Source organism: Grampus griseus (genome assembly GCF_964374135.1).
Source record: "Grampus griseus genome assembly, chromosome: 8".
In the NCBI taxonomy this organism is placed as follows: domain Eukaryota; kingdom Metazoa; phylum Chordata; class Mammalia; order Artiodactyla; family Delphinidae; genus Grampus; species Grampus griseus.
Window position 1 is genome coordinate 63,138,951 of NC_139002.1, and position 14,587 is coordinate 63,153,537.

Consider the following 14,587-nt stretch of genomic DNA (forward strand, 5'->3'; position numbering starts at 1 on the left):
TCATCTATAAAGTGGGGATAATAATAGAACCCACCTCAAAGAATCGTGGTGAGGAGTAAATAGATTAATATATGCAATATGCTTAATACAGTACATACCTGATCCTACCTAGTGTTAACTGTTACAATGATTATAAATCTAATCATTTTGTTTTGAAATTAAAATGCTCATTTTTACTTGTTCTTTGCTTTATTCTCAATTAGCTCATTAATTTGACAGATTAAATTTCCCTAGAGTTCTAAAGCCAATTTCACACTTAATCAAATTCTCTTAAATATTTCAAATTAATGGGGAAAAAACCTTATAAATCTAGCAAAAAATTCTTCGAATATTTAAACACTGTTTAAGCAATTGATTTGACTATTTTCCCTTAAACATTTCAAACTAAGGTCACAAATTTAAAATGTGATTATATGAAACACTTCAGATATCTAACACAGTAGGTGTTAAACAGAATTGTTCTCAAGGACTGTTAACTCCTATAATGGTAATAAATAAAATCTTATACATTTAGATTAAATTGCCTTGAGCATTTCAACATCTTAAAAATCAAATTCATAAATTTAGTATATTGGATTTTCCTAAGCATTTGAATATTGACTATAAATTTAACAAGTTATGTTCTCCTAAATATATGCACTAAAAATCGTAAGTCTGATAAATTTCTACTATATTATTTCATTAAGCATTTACTTTAAAAACATGAACAAAACATAAACGAAGCAAAATTGTGTTATTACACTTAAATAAATATGACTTAACACAAAAGCATCATTACTTCCTCATTTGTTATTCTTGTATGTTATACCTTTCTGGCATTACAAAGTTACTTTCCCAAATAACAGGAATAGAATTATCTGTTCAAGTCCTCTATAGTGACTGAGATTAGCAGAGATCTGAGTCCCAAATTACAAAGGTAGGCTACCTGTGCACAGACCTGGGACCGGGCATGGGCTGCCTCCCAGGGAGATTTCACCAAAGCTGTGCATTAACAAAGGAAGTCTCTTCTTATGGTTGGCTTCTTCTAGCTGCATTGTCAGTGGGAGACATCCTCAGGCTTCTAAAATGGGAATTTTTTCCTCAATCCAGTGCATCACATATATCCTAGGAACCTTTCAACTTTCACCCTTACCCAATTTTTTTATCATAACTTTTTTCTTCCTTCCCTGATTTGAGTAGATGGAGCTATGTGCGCCTGTGCGCGTGCGTGCACACACACACACACACACACACACACACATGCATGCATATGCACATACTGCTTAACAGTTACAATCAAGCTTCCTGATAAGACCTCATTTACTCTTTCTTCTTGCTCATCATCCTCGGTTCTCTAGTCATCTATTGACAACTGAGCTCTTCAAGAGCAGGGTGTGCGTTGGTTATCTTCTTGTTTCTAGCGGTCAGCACATTTGCCTGGTGCTCAATAAATGCTTGTTGAACCAATTAATTAATAAATGTACTGAATGTAAACCTGGAGTAACCAACCCAAAAATCCTCTACTTGACTTCATCAGGTAGAATAAGTTTTTCCTTGCGGCAGTTCCCTAACTTGCCCCTTCATCTGAAAAACCATGACAACACTCATCTTATGAACGGTGCCTCACTTATAGCCCTGCTTCTTGCTTGTTTCTGATGAACCCCTCTCAGTAACAGCCTGCATGTCACACATGTCACCATTCACCACCTTCCCCTCAAGGTTGACCTGACAATGGATCTTAACATGCTTTCCTATGAAGTCTGGACTGTTCCGAGTTCTTTTCTGAGCTGAGAATCCTTAGAAAGGCGCTGTAGTGGAATTGGCATTCAAGGTGCCATAATTTGCCATCCTGGGCAGTGTACCTAAGAGCACACATTTGGATCCATAAACGCGTGATGGCAGATCCTGGCTCTGCCATTTACAACCTTTGTTGTTTGGCCTTTCTCAGACTCAGTTACCTCTGTAAAAAAAAGTAACTGTAACATCTGTCCCAGAGGGTCGAGACAAGTATTGAATGAGAGGTTTGCAAAGCTCTTAGGACAAAGCAGGGTGCTTGAGTGCTCAATAGATAGTAGTTATTACCCAGATGGACGCTTCCATTTTCTGTCTTTTGCCCCAATCTCCTGGCTGGAAATGCAGTTACATCCACACTGCTTTCTTTCTTTAACATACTGATTCTTCAAGATGTGAGGGGGAGTGAAGACTAGAGAATGCCCTCCTTGGGGAAATTGGGAAGGGAAGAATCAGATTCTAAGCGGGCCAGGCATTATGTTTCTTCATATATTTGTTTTTTTGTTTTGTTTTGTTTGCGGTACGCGGGCCTCTCACTGCTGTGGCCTCTCCCGCTGCGGAGCACAGGCTCCGGACGCGCAGGCTTAGCGGCCATAGCTCACGGGCCCAGCCGCTCCGCAGCATGTGGGATCTTCCCGGACCGGGGCACAAACCCGTATCCCCTGCATCGGCAGGCGGACTCTCAACCACTGCGCCACCAGAGAAGCCCTCTTCATATATTTGAAGAGCTGTGTTAAGTAATAAATAGTCAATGAAATCCCAAGATTTTTGTTTATTTAAAAAATAAAATTTTAAAATCCAAGTTTAACAGTATTAAGTATAATAAGATTGAATCATGTAATGAGTCACTTCAATTTTTGACAAGCTTCTTATTTCAAAGCCCTTAGATACTTCCTGTAATCAAAACCCATTTTCCAATTCACAGGCAGATATTATCTAATGATCTACTTAATCTTTTCATGTTCTTAATTTGGGATCAGTCTCAATGGCCTGTCTCACATCAGCTGTCATTTTTGTGATAGAAATGTCACTTCACATTACAGTTTTCATTGGGACAGTTCTCATCTTTAGTTTCAATTCAATTTAATTCAAATCAAATCCATATGTCTCAGAACAATTGAATTTGCTTAAAATCCCCTCTGTTCAGATAAGATTGTAACCAGTACATCTTGTTGATGCCACTGAAGTTCCTGATACCTTCTAAACCCCTGGCGCTTCCCGATAGCAAGGACGCTGCTGCTTCTGCCCCCTGAAATGGGCCCGGTACCAGCACTGGAAGCGGAGAGGCAGCCTGACAGCCACCAGTCCTTGAACCATCACTGCTGTCTCCGACCTTGATGGCACGGTCTCCACCACCCCATCCCACCACCATTCCTACCGGGTCATTGCTCTTCTGAACTACAGAAAACTCTTTCCTTATACCTCATTTAACAGAAATCTTGGCTGAGAAACAGCTCATTAGGTTACAAGAATTTAGAAAGAGATTATAATTTGCTTATTTTGGGGGGTTGGTTGAGTTTTTCAAGTCTTCCTCCCACAAGAGAGGCAAAAAGGACTGAGCCCCAGCACAATACACCCGTGGCATACTCAAAATTGTCCTTCTCCTGGAAAAACTCAACTACTTTTTCTCATGCCTGACTTGTATACCTGACTTTCCCTGGGAGAAATTTGTTTACAAAAGCTTTTTTGTGAGATTCCTGGTAGAAGTGACCTTACCACTCTGCCAGAGGTGTTGAAACTTCTTTAATCCCTTCATCCTGTGGGCTGGCAGACCAAAAGTGTTCTGGGGACTTAGTGGCACTGTCCAGAGTAGGAAAACAAGGATGCTGGGACCAGGCAGGATCAGGGCCCAGAAATGTCACCCAGGTGAAGAAGGGGTAGACCAGTAGGCTGCTCCACAGTATTCCCAGGGGCTGAGCTTGATTCCAGCTAAGAGCACATAAGGAGACTTCACCAAGTGAGCAAAGCACAGTTATAGAGGTCAGTTTGGAGCTATACTGTGATTTGACCACTGGCAGCATGGCCTCTGCTGATGGTATTCCTGGGTATGGGGACTGTTAAAAGATGGGCTGAGGTCATAGCCCAGCCCTCTAAGCAGGCCTTAGGTAAGGCCATAACAAACCAGGTACAGAGGTAGTCCCTAAGGCTGGGCATTTTGGGAGAGCTCTACCCAAAGCAGTCTGGAGGGACTATGCAAATGAAGAGGTGAAACTAAGGTCGTAACAGGGAAGAATGGGGTATAGAGCTGAGGGGGCAAGTGAGATACACATGCAGGCCACTGGCCAGGGGAATCCAGAGAAATGGAATAAGAGGGTAGGAAGCTGAAGTGGGATATGCAGCACCTGCGGCAGGCTGCTAGCTTGGATTAGGGTTTCTTAAAGTTACCTCATCTGGCTAGATTTAGAGTATCTGGAAAACCAAGGCAGAAGCTCAGATATATAGACTGAACTTACACGGTGCGTTTAGGAATGATATAATTGCTAAACCTTAAACTTTTTATTTCATTTTATTTTTTAAATTTTTTTAAATTTAAGTGTAGTTGATTTACAATGTTGTGCTAGTTTCTGATATACAACAAAGTGATTCAGTTATACATATATATATATATTCTTTTTCATATTCTTTTCCATTATGGTTTATTGCAGGATATTGAATATACTATAGTTCCCTGTGCTATATAGTAGGACTTTATTGTTATCTTTTTTTTTTTTTTTTTTTTTTTGCGTACGCGGGCCTCTCTCTCCCGTTGCGGAGCGCAGGCTCCGGACGCACAGGCTCAGCAGCCATGGCTCACGGGCCCAGCCGCTCCGCGGCACGTGGGATCTTCCCGGACCGGGGCACGAACCCATATCCCCTGCATCGGCAGGCGGACTCTCAGCCACTGCACCACCAGGGAAGCCCCTATTGTTACCTATTTTATATATAGTAGTTTGTATCTGCTAATCTCAAACTCCTAGTTTATCCCTCCCCCACCCCCTTTCCTTTGTTTTCTATGTCTGTGAGTCCATTTCTGTTTCGTAGAAAAGTTCGTTTGTGTCATATTTTAAATTCCACATATAAGTGATACTATGTGGTATTTGTCTTTCTCTTTCTGACTTAATTCACTTCATATGATAATCTCTAGGCCCATCCATGGTGCTGAAAATGGCATTATTTCATTCTTTTTTAAGGCTGAGTAGTATTCCAGTGTGTGTGTGTGTGTGTGTATCACACCTTCTTTATCCGTTCATCTGTCGATGGACATTTAGGTTGCTTCTATGTCTTGGCTGTTGTAAATACTGTGAAGCTTAAACTTTGTAGTTAGAAACCTTGGGTTCAGATTCCAGCTCTGACACTTAGCATGGCTTTGGGCAAACTAATCTCTCTACATCTCTGTATCCTTCAGTAAAGAACTTCAGAGGGTTCTTCTAAGGATTTGTAACGTTTGTATCACTATAGGTAATCAAAAACTGAAGGCATGTGGCATATGGCCTCACTGGCTAATAGCAGCACAGCTAATTCCAGACCACGTGGCATTCATTGGTGGGGCTAAGCCTGTTGATGGTTTGCCTTCCTGATAAGAAAGGATTCAGGGACTGGCAAGCTGGCCTGCAGTATGAGTCTCACAGCTGGCAGAAGGGGCTCTGGGAACCAGTACCTGATGTGGGTGGTGGGTTGGGAAGCAGAGCCAGCTGGAGGGTGCTCCAGAGCATCTGGGACAGTTGTATTTGAATCACAATATAAGGGAAATATCCATTCACATTTTCCTTCTAGATCCAGAAAAGAATGTTCTTCTCCCAGGGGTATGGGCGTACCCACACCCATGCACACACTTCAGAGCCCAGGGTCACCGTCAGACTTGGCTTTACCTTCACCAGTTATGCTCTGGCTTGTATTACTTTCTCTAATAGCCTCACACGTGAACATTTGACCTTTGAAATGCAGTCCACACATTCCAGTTTGGGAACGTTTGCAGCTCTCCCATGGTTTACATGTTTGCTTTTTGTTATTGCTATGTCCATAGAAGTGACTCCAGTGTTCTTTCTCTCTGTGACTGCAGCATTAATACTCTTAGTCTGTATTGGAAGATGCCCTGAGTTTAAATTAACTTGAATGCCGGGCTGAGTGTGAATCACAAGATATCCTGCCACTCTAAGTCTAGGGCTCCAGTGAAAAAGCCCACCCCTTACAGCTTGAGAGCACGGAAGGGGTGTCACACCACGCAGAACCACTCTCCGCTCCCCAGGCTTACTTCCTCCTGCTCCACTTCTCACACCAAATTCTGACAGTCCCTCCAACTTCCTCGGCCCACGGTGGCCTTCCCTCCTTCTCTCCTGACGGCCTCCCCTTCAGCCTAAATGGCCCAGCTCAAGACATCTTCAGAATCCTCCCTGTAGACCTCAGTCCCCTTGAAGTTTGTCCTTCCCTGCTCTTTGCTCCTACGCATTTTACACACATCTCTGTTGTTGAGCTTCTCACGTTGTAATCTCTCCCTCTGTGAGCTCTTTGAAAGCAGGATTTGTGTCTTCCTCATGGTATCTGTATTCCCAGCATCTGTCACAGTGCCTGGCATTTGTCTGATACCCATTAAAAATACATGGATGACAGACATAGAAAATAAACTTATGGTTACCAAAGGAGAAGGGTAGGGGGATAAACTGGGAATTTGGGATTGACAGATATACACTATTGTATATAAAATAAACATTAAGGACCTACTGTTAGCACAGGGAACTATATTCAACTATATTCAATTGTAATAACCTATAATGGAAAAAAATCTGAAAAAGAACATATGTGTGTGTGTGTGTGTGTGTGTGTGTATATATATATATATAACTGAGTCACTTTGCTATATACTTGAAACATTGTAAATCAACTATACTTCAGTGCTAAAAAAAAAAGGAAATATTTTTGTGTATGGTGAGAGGGTGTGGTCTAACTTCATTGATTTACATGCAGCTGTCCAACTTTCCCACCACCACTTGCTGAAGAGACTTTCTTTTTCCCACTGTATATTCTTGCTTCCTTTGTCAGTGATTAATTGACCGTAGGTGTGTGTGTTTATTTCTGGGCTCTCTATTCTGTTCCATTGATCCATTATGTCTGTGCCAATACCGTGATGTTTTGATTACTGTAGCTTTGTAGTATTGTCTGAACTCAAAATGGCCTGAAGACTTAAACATAAGACATGACACCATAAAACTCCTAGAAGAGATCATACACAAAACATTCTCTGACATAAATCGTACCAGTGTTTTCTTAGGTCAGTCTCCCAAGGCAGTAGAAATAAAAACAAAAGTAAACAAATGGGATCTAATCAAACTTACAAGCTTTTGCATAGCAAAGGAAACCATCAACAAAACAAAAAGACAACCTATGGGCTGGGAGAAAATATTTGCAAATGATGCAACCAACAAGGGCTTAATTTCCCAAATATACAAACAGCTTATACAACTCAACAACAACAACAACAAAAACAACCCAATCGAAAAATGGGCCGAAGACCTAAATAGATATTTCTCCAGAGAAGAAATACAGATGGCCAATAGGTATATGAAAAGATGCTCAACGTTGCTAATTATTAGAGAAATGCAAATCAAAACTACAATGAGGTACCACCTCACACCCGTCAGAATGGCCATCATTAAAAAGTCTACAAATGGGACTTCCCTGGTGGCGTAGTCATTAAGAATCCACCAGCAGGGTGGATTCGGGTTCACCCGTGTCCCCAGTGTAGGGGACACAGGTTCGAGCCCTGGTCTGGGAAGATCCCACATGCCACAGAGCAGCTAAGCCCGTGTGCCACAACTACTGAGCCTGCGCTCTAGAGCCTGTGAGCCACAACTATTGAGCCCACATGCCACAACTACTGAAGCCCACGTGCCTAGAGCCCGTGCTCCGCAATAAGAGAAGCCACCGCCATGAGAAGGCCACGCACCGCAATGAAGAATAGCCCCTGCTCTCCGCAACTAGAGAAAGCCCACACGCAGCAATGAAGACCCAACACAGCCAAAAATTAACAATATAAATAAATAAATTTATATATTTTTTTAAGTTAAAAAAAAAAGTCTACAAATGACAGATGCTGGAGAGGGTGTGAAGAGAAGGGAACCCTCCTGCACTGTTGGTGGGAGTGTAAGTTGGTACAGCCCCTGTGGAAAACAGTATGGAGGTTCCTCAGAGAACTAAAAATAGAATTACTGTATGATCCAGCAATCCCACTTCTGGGCACATATCCAGACAAAACTGTAATTTAAAAAGATACATGCCACCTATGTTCATAGTAGTGCTATTCACTACTATGTAGGCACTACATGGAAGCAACCTAAATGTCCAGCAACAGATGAATGGATAAAGAAGATGTGGTACATATATACAACGGAATACTACTCAGCCATAAAAAAGAACGAAATAATGCCATTTGCAGCAACATGGATGCAACTAGAGATTATCATACTAAGTGAAGTAAGTCAGAAAGAGAAAGACAAATACCATATGATATCACTTATATGTGGAATCTAAAATATGACACAAATGAACCCATCTATGAAACAGAAACAGAATCACAGACATAGAGAATAGACTGGTGGTTGCCAAGGGGGAGGCGGATAGGAGAAGGATGGAGTGGGAGGTTGGGGTTAGCAGATGTAAGCTTTTACGTGTAGAATGGATAAACAACGAAGTACTACTGTACAGCACAGAGAACTATATTCAATATCCTATGATAAACCATAATGGAAAAGAATACTTAAAAACAAATGTGTGTATATATATGTATATATATATATACACACACATACATACATATATATGTATAACTGAATCACTTTGCTGTATAGCAAAATTAACAACATTGTAAGTCAACTGTACTTCAATTAAAAAAAGAAAATAACGGAAAAAATATATATATATGGATGAAAACCAAAGCATTCTTTTTGTTTCTTCTTCCTACAGAAACGATGACTGTGGGTAAGAGGACCACTTATGCCAAGAACACAGTAGGACAACCATCTTACAAAGATCTTCAGTAACTTTTCCCATCCAACAACATCTAGACGACGCCAGTGACCAAATATTCAGCTGTAACCACAGCAGTAACTGGCCCTCTTTCCAGATTGGGTTTGCTGAACGTGAACAGTCCAGCTGTCTTCAGGTGGCCTAAGGTGGTGTGCTGTAGGGGAAGCACATCTCTTCTGGCCAAGAATTGAGATTGGACTATGGAAGAAACCACCTGATACAGTGAGAGTACTCAGAGTACCTAAAGGACTCTTAATGATTAACATAAGGCCCTTGGTGATGGGGTCTTAGCAGCTGCCCTGGCAATGTCACTCTGACATGATGTTATTTGCTCGAAGGCCCTGGAAGGACAGAATATTTTCAAATCTATCCAGGTGCTAAATAGGAAGCAGTTCTAATTCACACTGGACGACCACTGAGCTAATAGTTGTCTCCAGAAAATAATTTCACCCAAGAAGTACTCCAGCTTTGCAAGGAATAGCCCCAGGAGAGTAATAGGATAAACAAGCTGTTACCCTGGAGAAAATCGAGTACAAAGAGGTCTAGTTCACAGCAAATTCTCTGCCTACTCCCATGTACATGGCAGTGAGTACCAGTTGATCATGGCCCTCTCTTCTGCTAAACCCAGATGTGAGGAGTCAGAATCCCCAACACTGTTTTCAAGATGGCCAGTAGCCACTTCCTTTCAACTGGTGTTGGCAATGAGAATGAAAGTTCATTGTCATCCCTGTTAGAGAGGCATACATCTCAGTGGCATAGGCATTCTGGAATACCTTTCCCAGGTACATTTGTCCACTGAGGGAACAGCCTCAGAAACAGAAGTACCATTGAGTGAGCTGAGTTCCTGGAGAGATGATACGGCTGGCCCCTGATTCAAGGCACAACTTTTGGGCCTTCTTGGCCTGAGTGCCTTTTGGGGTATTTCCATGTGCAACACCCCAGAGGCATAGCCTTGGGCAGCCACCGACAGGTTTCCTTTCACTTCTGGACACATGCATCACTTTCACAGCACTTGGGGAATGGAAATACCTGCAGGAGTGAAGGTCAAGGGCTCTCCCCGGGTATCACATTCATTACTCAGCTTCCTTTGTGACCACATCAGCCAACCCACTGCCAGCTGTGTTCTTCATCCTCATTGCTTCTGCCTCCATACAAATGAAACTAAAGGCCTCAGCATGCCCGGGGGGTGGTATTGTTACCTCTCTCTCCCATTATAGGTGTAAGGTGCCCCGTCCGTACATTTGCACCATTTCTCCAAGACAGCATTTCCCTTTCATACAATCGCTTTGCAGTAGAATCCAGAGTTGGACTGTAGTTTACCGTCCTGGGAAGCTCATTTATCTTCATTTGAATTAACACTTCCATGTGGGACTAACTGGGTGGAAGCACAGTCATTGCAGGTCTTCAGAAAGTTCTTATTGCCACAGCTACCCAGTACAAGAAACTACCCCAATGTCAGACCTTAAAGGGATGGAGACCTTTGGTTGTATGAGGCAGTGTTACAATATTCCAGCTTCATGTGTTCCCCAGCCTGCCTAATCCATTTCCATCTCTGACTGGCTTTCAACCTCCAGGATCCAAAGGGAACCCAAGGTTCTGCCTATGTCTGTTGACATGAGAAGAATTCAGCCTTCTTTGCCCAAGGTTCCCTCTGCCTATTCCTCTGCATTCAGACATCTTCCATCATACCAGTGTTTAGAACCAAAGCATGAAGGACTAGTGCCAGCAGGATAAATATTATCTCTTGATCCAGGCGGATGAGCCCAGAAGGATGGTCCCAGAGAAACCAGACTGGCCCCAGTAGATATCAGGCAGCCATCCCAATAAACTTTGACTTGTCCTTGGCACTGGGAGCCTGGGTAGGAGATCCTGGGGCAGCTGTGCCTATTGTTCCCCAGGCTAAGATCTTCCTGCCTAGAGAACTAGCAGCCCTGGGGTACTTACGAGTATGCTACTGGCTTGTTGTTATGAAACAGAAGGTGGCTTTGTAGGGGCCAGCAGGCAGAGTGAGGCAGGCAGGTGGCTTGTGCTGGAGAGCTTTTAACAGTCCAGCTGTGGCCAGAGGCTGGTTATAAATTTGAACTCCTTGAGCCCATCTGCAACTCTGCCTCTGTTCTCTTGCCTTCTGTTTGGTTTCCCTTTAGTTTCCTAGTAAATATTCCTTTTGAAAAATTCCAACCTTGTTTCATTGAACCTGGGGGGAAGGTAATTCTCCATTGTCTTTTCCAGGATAGAGAAGGAAATTAAAGTACCTTGAAAAAATGGAAATGGCAGTGGAAAGGGATATAACCTGGTTAGATCTTTGGAAGAGACCTTGGGGGAAACTGGTTCCAAGAGATGGAGAGAAACCAACTGTCTCGCTCAATCACCTGGCACTGACTCGCAGCCCATTCCTCTTGCTGCCTTTGTCTTCAAGGAGATCTGCCCTGGTTGCGTGTTGCTGCAAAAGCATCTTCCCAACCAGTGAACTGGGCACATTTTGCAGGCGATGTGATACCTAGGAAGTACACTGGTGCATGACCAGAGGAGGAATAGGGGAGGGGAGGGAAAGGAATGGTGTCTACAGTGTGGATGTTTTCAAAATGCCCAAACAAGCATGACTGTAAATGGAATGCTTTTGTCCTTATGGCCATCAGTAGAACTACATTTCATATGAAGAGAAGAAAGGCATACTCTCAAGCCAACAAGACTGACAAAAGGTAGATATGGACAATGTCTTGCTATCTTCATGGCCATCCTGTCCTGGTGGGTGTCCCAATTATCTATTGCTGCATAACAAAGCACTACAAAACTTAGTGGTTTAAATGGCAAGTTATCTCTCACGATTCTGTGGGTTGGTGGTGTTTAGGTGATTGCTCTCTCTTGGAGTCTTACGGTTGCTATCAGATGGCAGCTTGAGGCTGGTACTATCTGAATACGGAACTGGGCAGGATATCTGTGATGGACTCTTTGCAGATACATCTGGCTCCTCTATTCGGATGACCAGAACAGCGGGAGGCTGATTGGGCGTCTCTCTACACATAGTCTCTCCACATGGTTAGCTTGTGCTTCCTCACAACATGGAGGTCTCAAGGCAGTCAGACTGCTTTCATAGTGGCTGGCTTCCCCCAGAGCTAACGTTGCAAGAGGTCCCAGTAGATGCTGCAAGGCTCTTCTAAATAACCTCAGAAGTAACAGAGTCATTCCCATCACAGACTGTTGGTCAAATGCAAGTCACAGGGCCAGCCTAGATTCAAGGGGAAGGGATTCCACAAGAATGGAATACCAGAAAGTGTGGCTCATCTCATTGGGGCCACTTTGGAGATAGTGGGGATGGGAGTGGAGGGGGAGGTGTCACTGACTCAGAAGGCTTCCTGGATAGCTGTCACTTTAAAATCACACGCAATACTTAACATGCATGAGGGTGGAGTGAGGGGGGAATAATAAGGGGCAGAGGAGAAGGGCAAGGGTTATTCATGAACACTTAAATAGAGCATAAGCTGGAGAAAAGTGAATAGTTATGATCAAAACAGAACTTACAGTGTCACAAGAAACGCTGGAGGAAAATTGTCATTCTAGTGACTGCTCAAAAGCTTGAGTTGAGTGCTTTTTACCCCCCTTATCTTTACTGCCAAAGTAAAAGTGCAAACAAGACATTCCCATGCTTGGGGACATACTTAGAAATGAAAATGCAAAGTAAGCAAGCAGAGGTTGTTTGTCCCTTTTCTGAAGACTTCGCTTCAGAAAGAATTACTGTAGTTAATTAAAAGAGAGATTTTATCAAATCTAGTTTAAGCATAACTCTGCCAGTTGTCCCCTGGCATGAGGTCCTGGCATGGCTAGTGTTGCCATGGTGCTTCCTCCAGTCTGCCCCTCCCTCTCTTGCAGCAGTCCTGCCATATGGAATAGTCAGGGTCGGTCCACTGCTCTTCCCTCCACCCTGGCCTCCTCCAAATGCAGCCACCTTGCTAGAACTTTCAAAGCAAAGTTATAGAAAGTGATTTAATGAACTGAGAAAAGGACATAACCATGGATGCGCACATGGCCAAAAACAGTGTCTGCAGCCTGTATGTGGATCCTGAGAACTCTGCAGGCCATGTGGCTGCCCATGGCCACCCATTTCACTGATGGCCACTGAGGGGTATTGAGAGTGTCCAGCCTGGGGGCGCCTTGGAATGGCCAGAGAGGATGGCCTCGCCTGTTTCTTTACTGTCCTGTTCTAGATCCCTGTGAAGAATCTCTCACACGTAGGATTCCTGAGCTGCTTGCTGACATGGAGCACAACCAGAGGCTGAGAGTGGCCAGTGAGACCTCTCTGAGGCTTGGGTTTTCTCACCGATGGGGTCTTCTGACTCCTCCCCCTCCAATCCTCTCTCAGGGCCAAAAAGAGGCCATAACCCTTCAATGTCCTTTAACAACCACCTGTGGGCACTTTCCGAACCACAGACCCAATGACACCTGCCACAAAGGCGCTGCCTGGCACCTTACCTTCTCAGCCAGAGGGGAGTCATAGGCGGTGTTCAGAGAAACCTAGTGTGTCTGAGACGCCCGTTCCATATGAGTGGAGCCCTTCCATTGTAGCACAAGCTAGTCCACCTTCTCTCCAACTTCATATCAAATAGACTGACCTTCATGGAAGAAGTGAAATGGTAAAGCTCAGGAAAAGATAATAATCAGAAAAGTTGTCCCAGCAGTTAAGGAAATCCCGGAGAAGACCTGTAGGAGAACTCTGAGAAAAATAGAAAAAAGGAGGGTTGGCTGTTATTCTGGGAACTGCGGAAGACGAGCCCTGGTCCTCACCGCTAAGCCCAGATGTGAGGTAAAGGAAGCTCTGGTCAGCGCCACGGACCTGCCTCCAGTGTTGATGATGTCAGACATAAAGCTCCCTTTGCTCAGTCTCCCAAGAGAACAGATCGAGGCTCTCCATTGACTATGGCGGAACCCACTTCTTCCTTCTTCCACTCAAGAGGCTTACATGTCGCTTGCTGCCTGGGCTCCCTGGGCATATGGGCTGCAAAGTTAAACCAGTAGTATGATCACTTCTGTCCCCTCGCTCCCTGGTGTCTTCTCACTGTGTCCAGGAGCTCCGGGCATGGGAAGGACTAAGAATCAAAATTGAAGATGCCCCCCAAGGCCTCAGAGGATCGAGAGCCAGCCCTGAAGTCCCGTAACTTTGGCTAAGTCTCAGTGGCATCAGGGTCCCCCATCTCATCCACAGGCCAGCTGATGATTCTCATGTACCTCCTCCTGGTAGGGAAGAGGAGAACAGGCCAAAGGGACCCGGGCCACAGAGGCTGTCCCCTTAACTCATTGCTACTGCCTCTCCAAACTCCATCATAAGGTAGATTTCCCTGGGAAATGGATAAGCATTGCCAGACAGTTTTTTTTTTTAAGTATATTTATCAATATGAAGATTATTGATGATAACACCACATCTTATAGTTTACTATGCATGGTATCATTTTTTTATCCATTTTCTTTATTTTTTGAAAATTCAACTTGTAATTCCAAGTGGTAAAGGTAGTTTAAAAAAACACGTTAATATCTTCTTGGCTCGATACTAAATTTATTGTAGTTATTATTCCAATAACTATCCATTGCATGAAAGCTATTTCCAAACCAGCATTTGACATAGTAATACTGATGGTTTTTCCTATCAAGTAAACATCATCTTCAGGACACTGACTTTTTCACAATTTAGATAAAATTCTTTCTGCATGGCAGCAGTATCCAGATTTGAATCTTCAAGTTAAGACAATTTGTCTAATTCACCAAACTCAAAGCTTTCAGGTAATAATAAAATCATTTCTTCAAATACCTAAAGATATTTGTATCCACG

At 43.4% G+C, this 14,587-nt stretch overlaps 1 protein-coding gene across 1 annotated transcript in view; it reads left to right on the forward strand.

The window, feature by feature from the left end:
• SYT9 (synaptotagmin 9) overlaps positions 1-12,702 on the forward strand; it is a gene marked incomplete at its 5' end in the record, with an annotated part of 188,177 nt that extends 175,475 nt beyond the window's left edge. Inside the window, one exon of the mRNA XM_082660438.1 lies at positions 8,707-12,702. Within this exon, the coding sequence (XP_082516564.1) occupies positions 8,707-8,715 (9 nt within the window). The 3' untranslated portion in view covers positions 8,716-12,702. The remainder of the gene's footprint in view (positions 1-8,706) is intronic.
• Between the last annotated feature and the right edge of the window lie 1,885 nt (positions 12,703-14,587).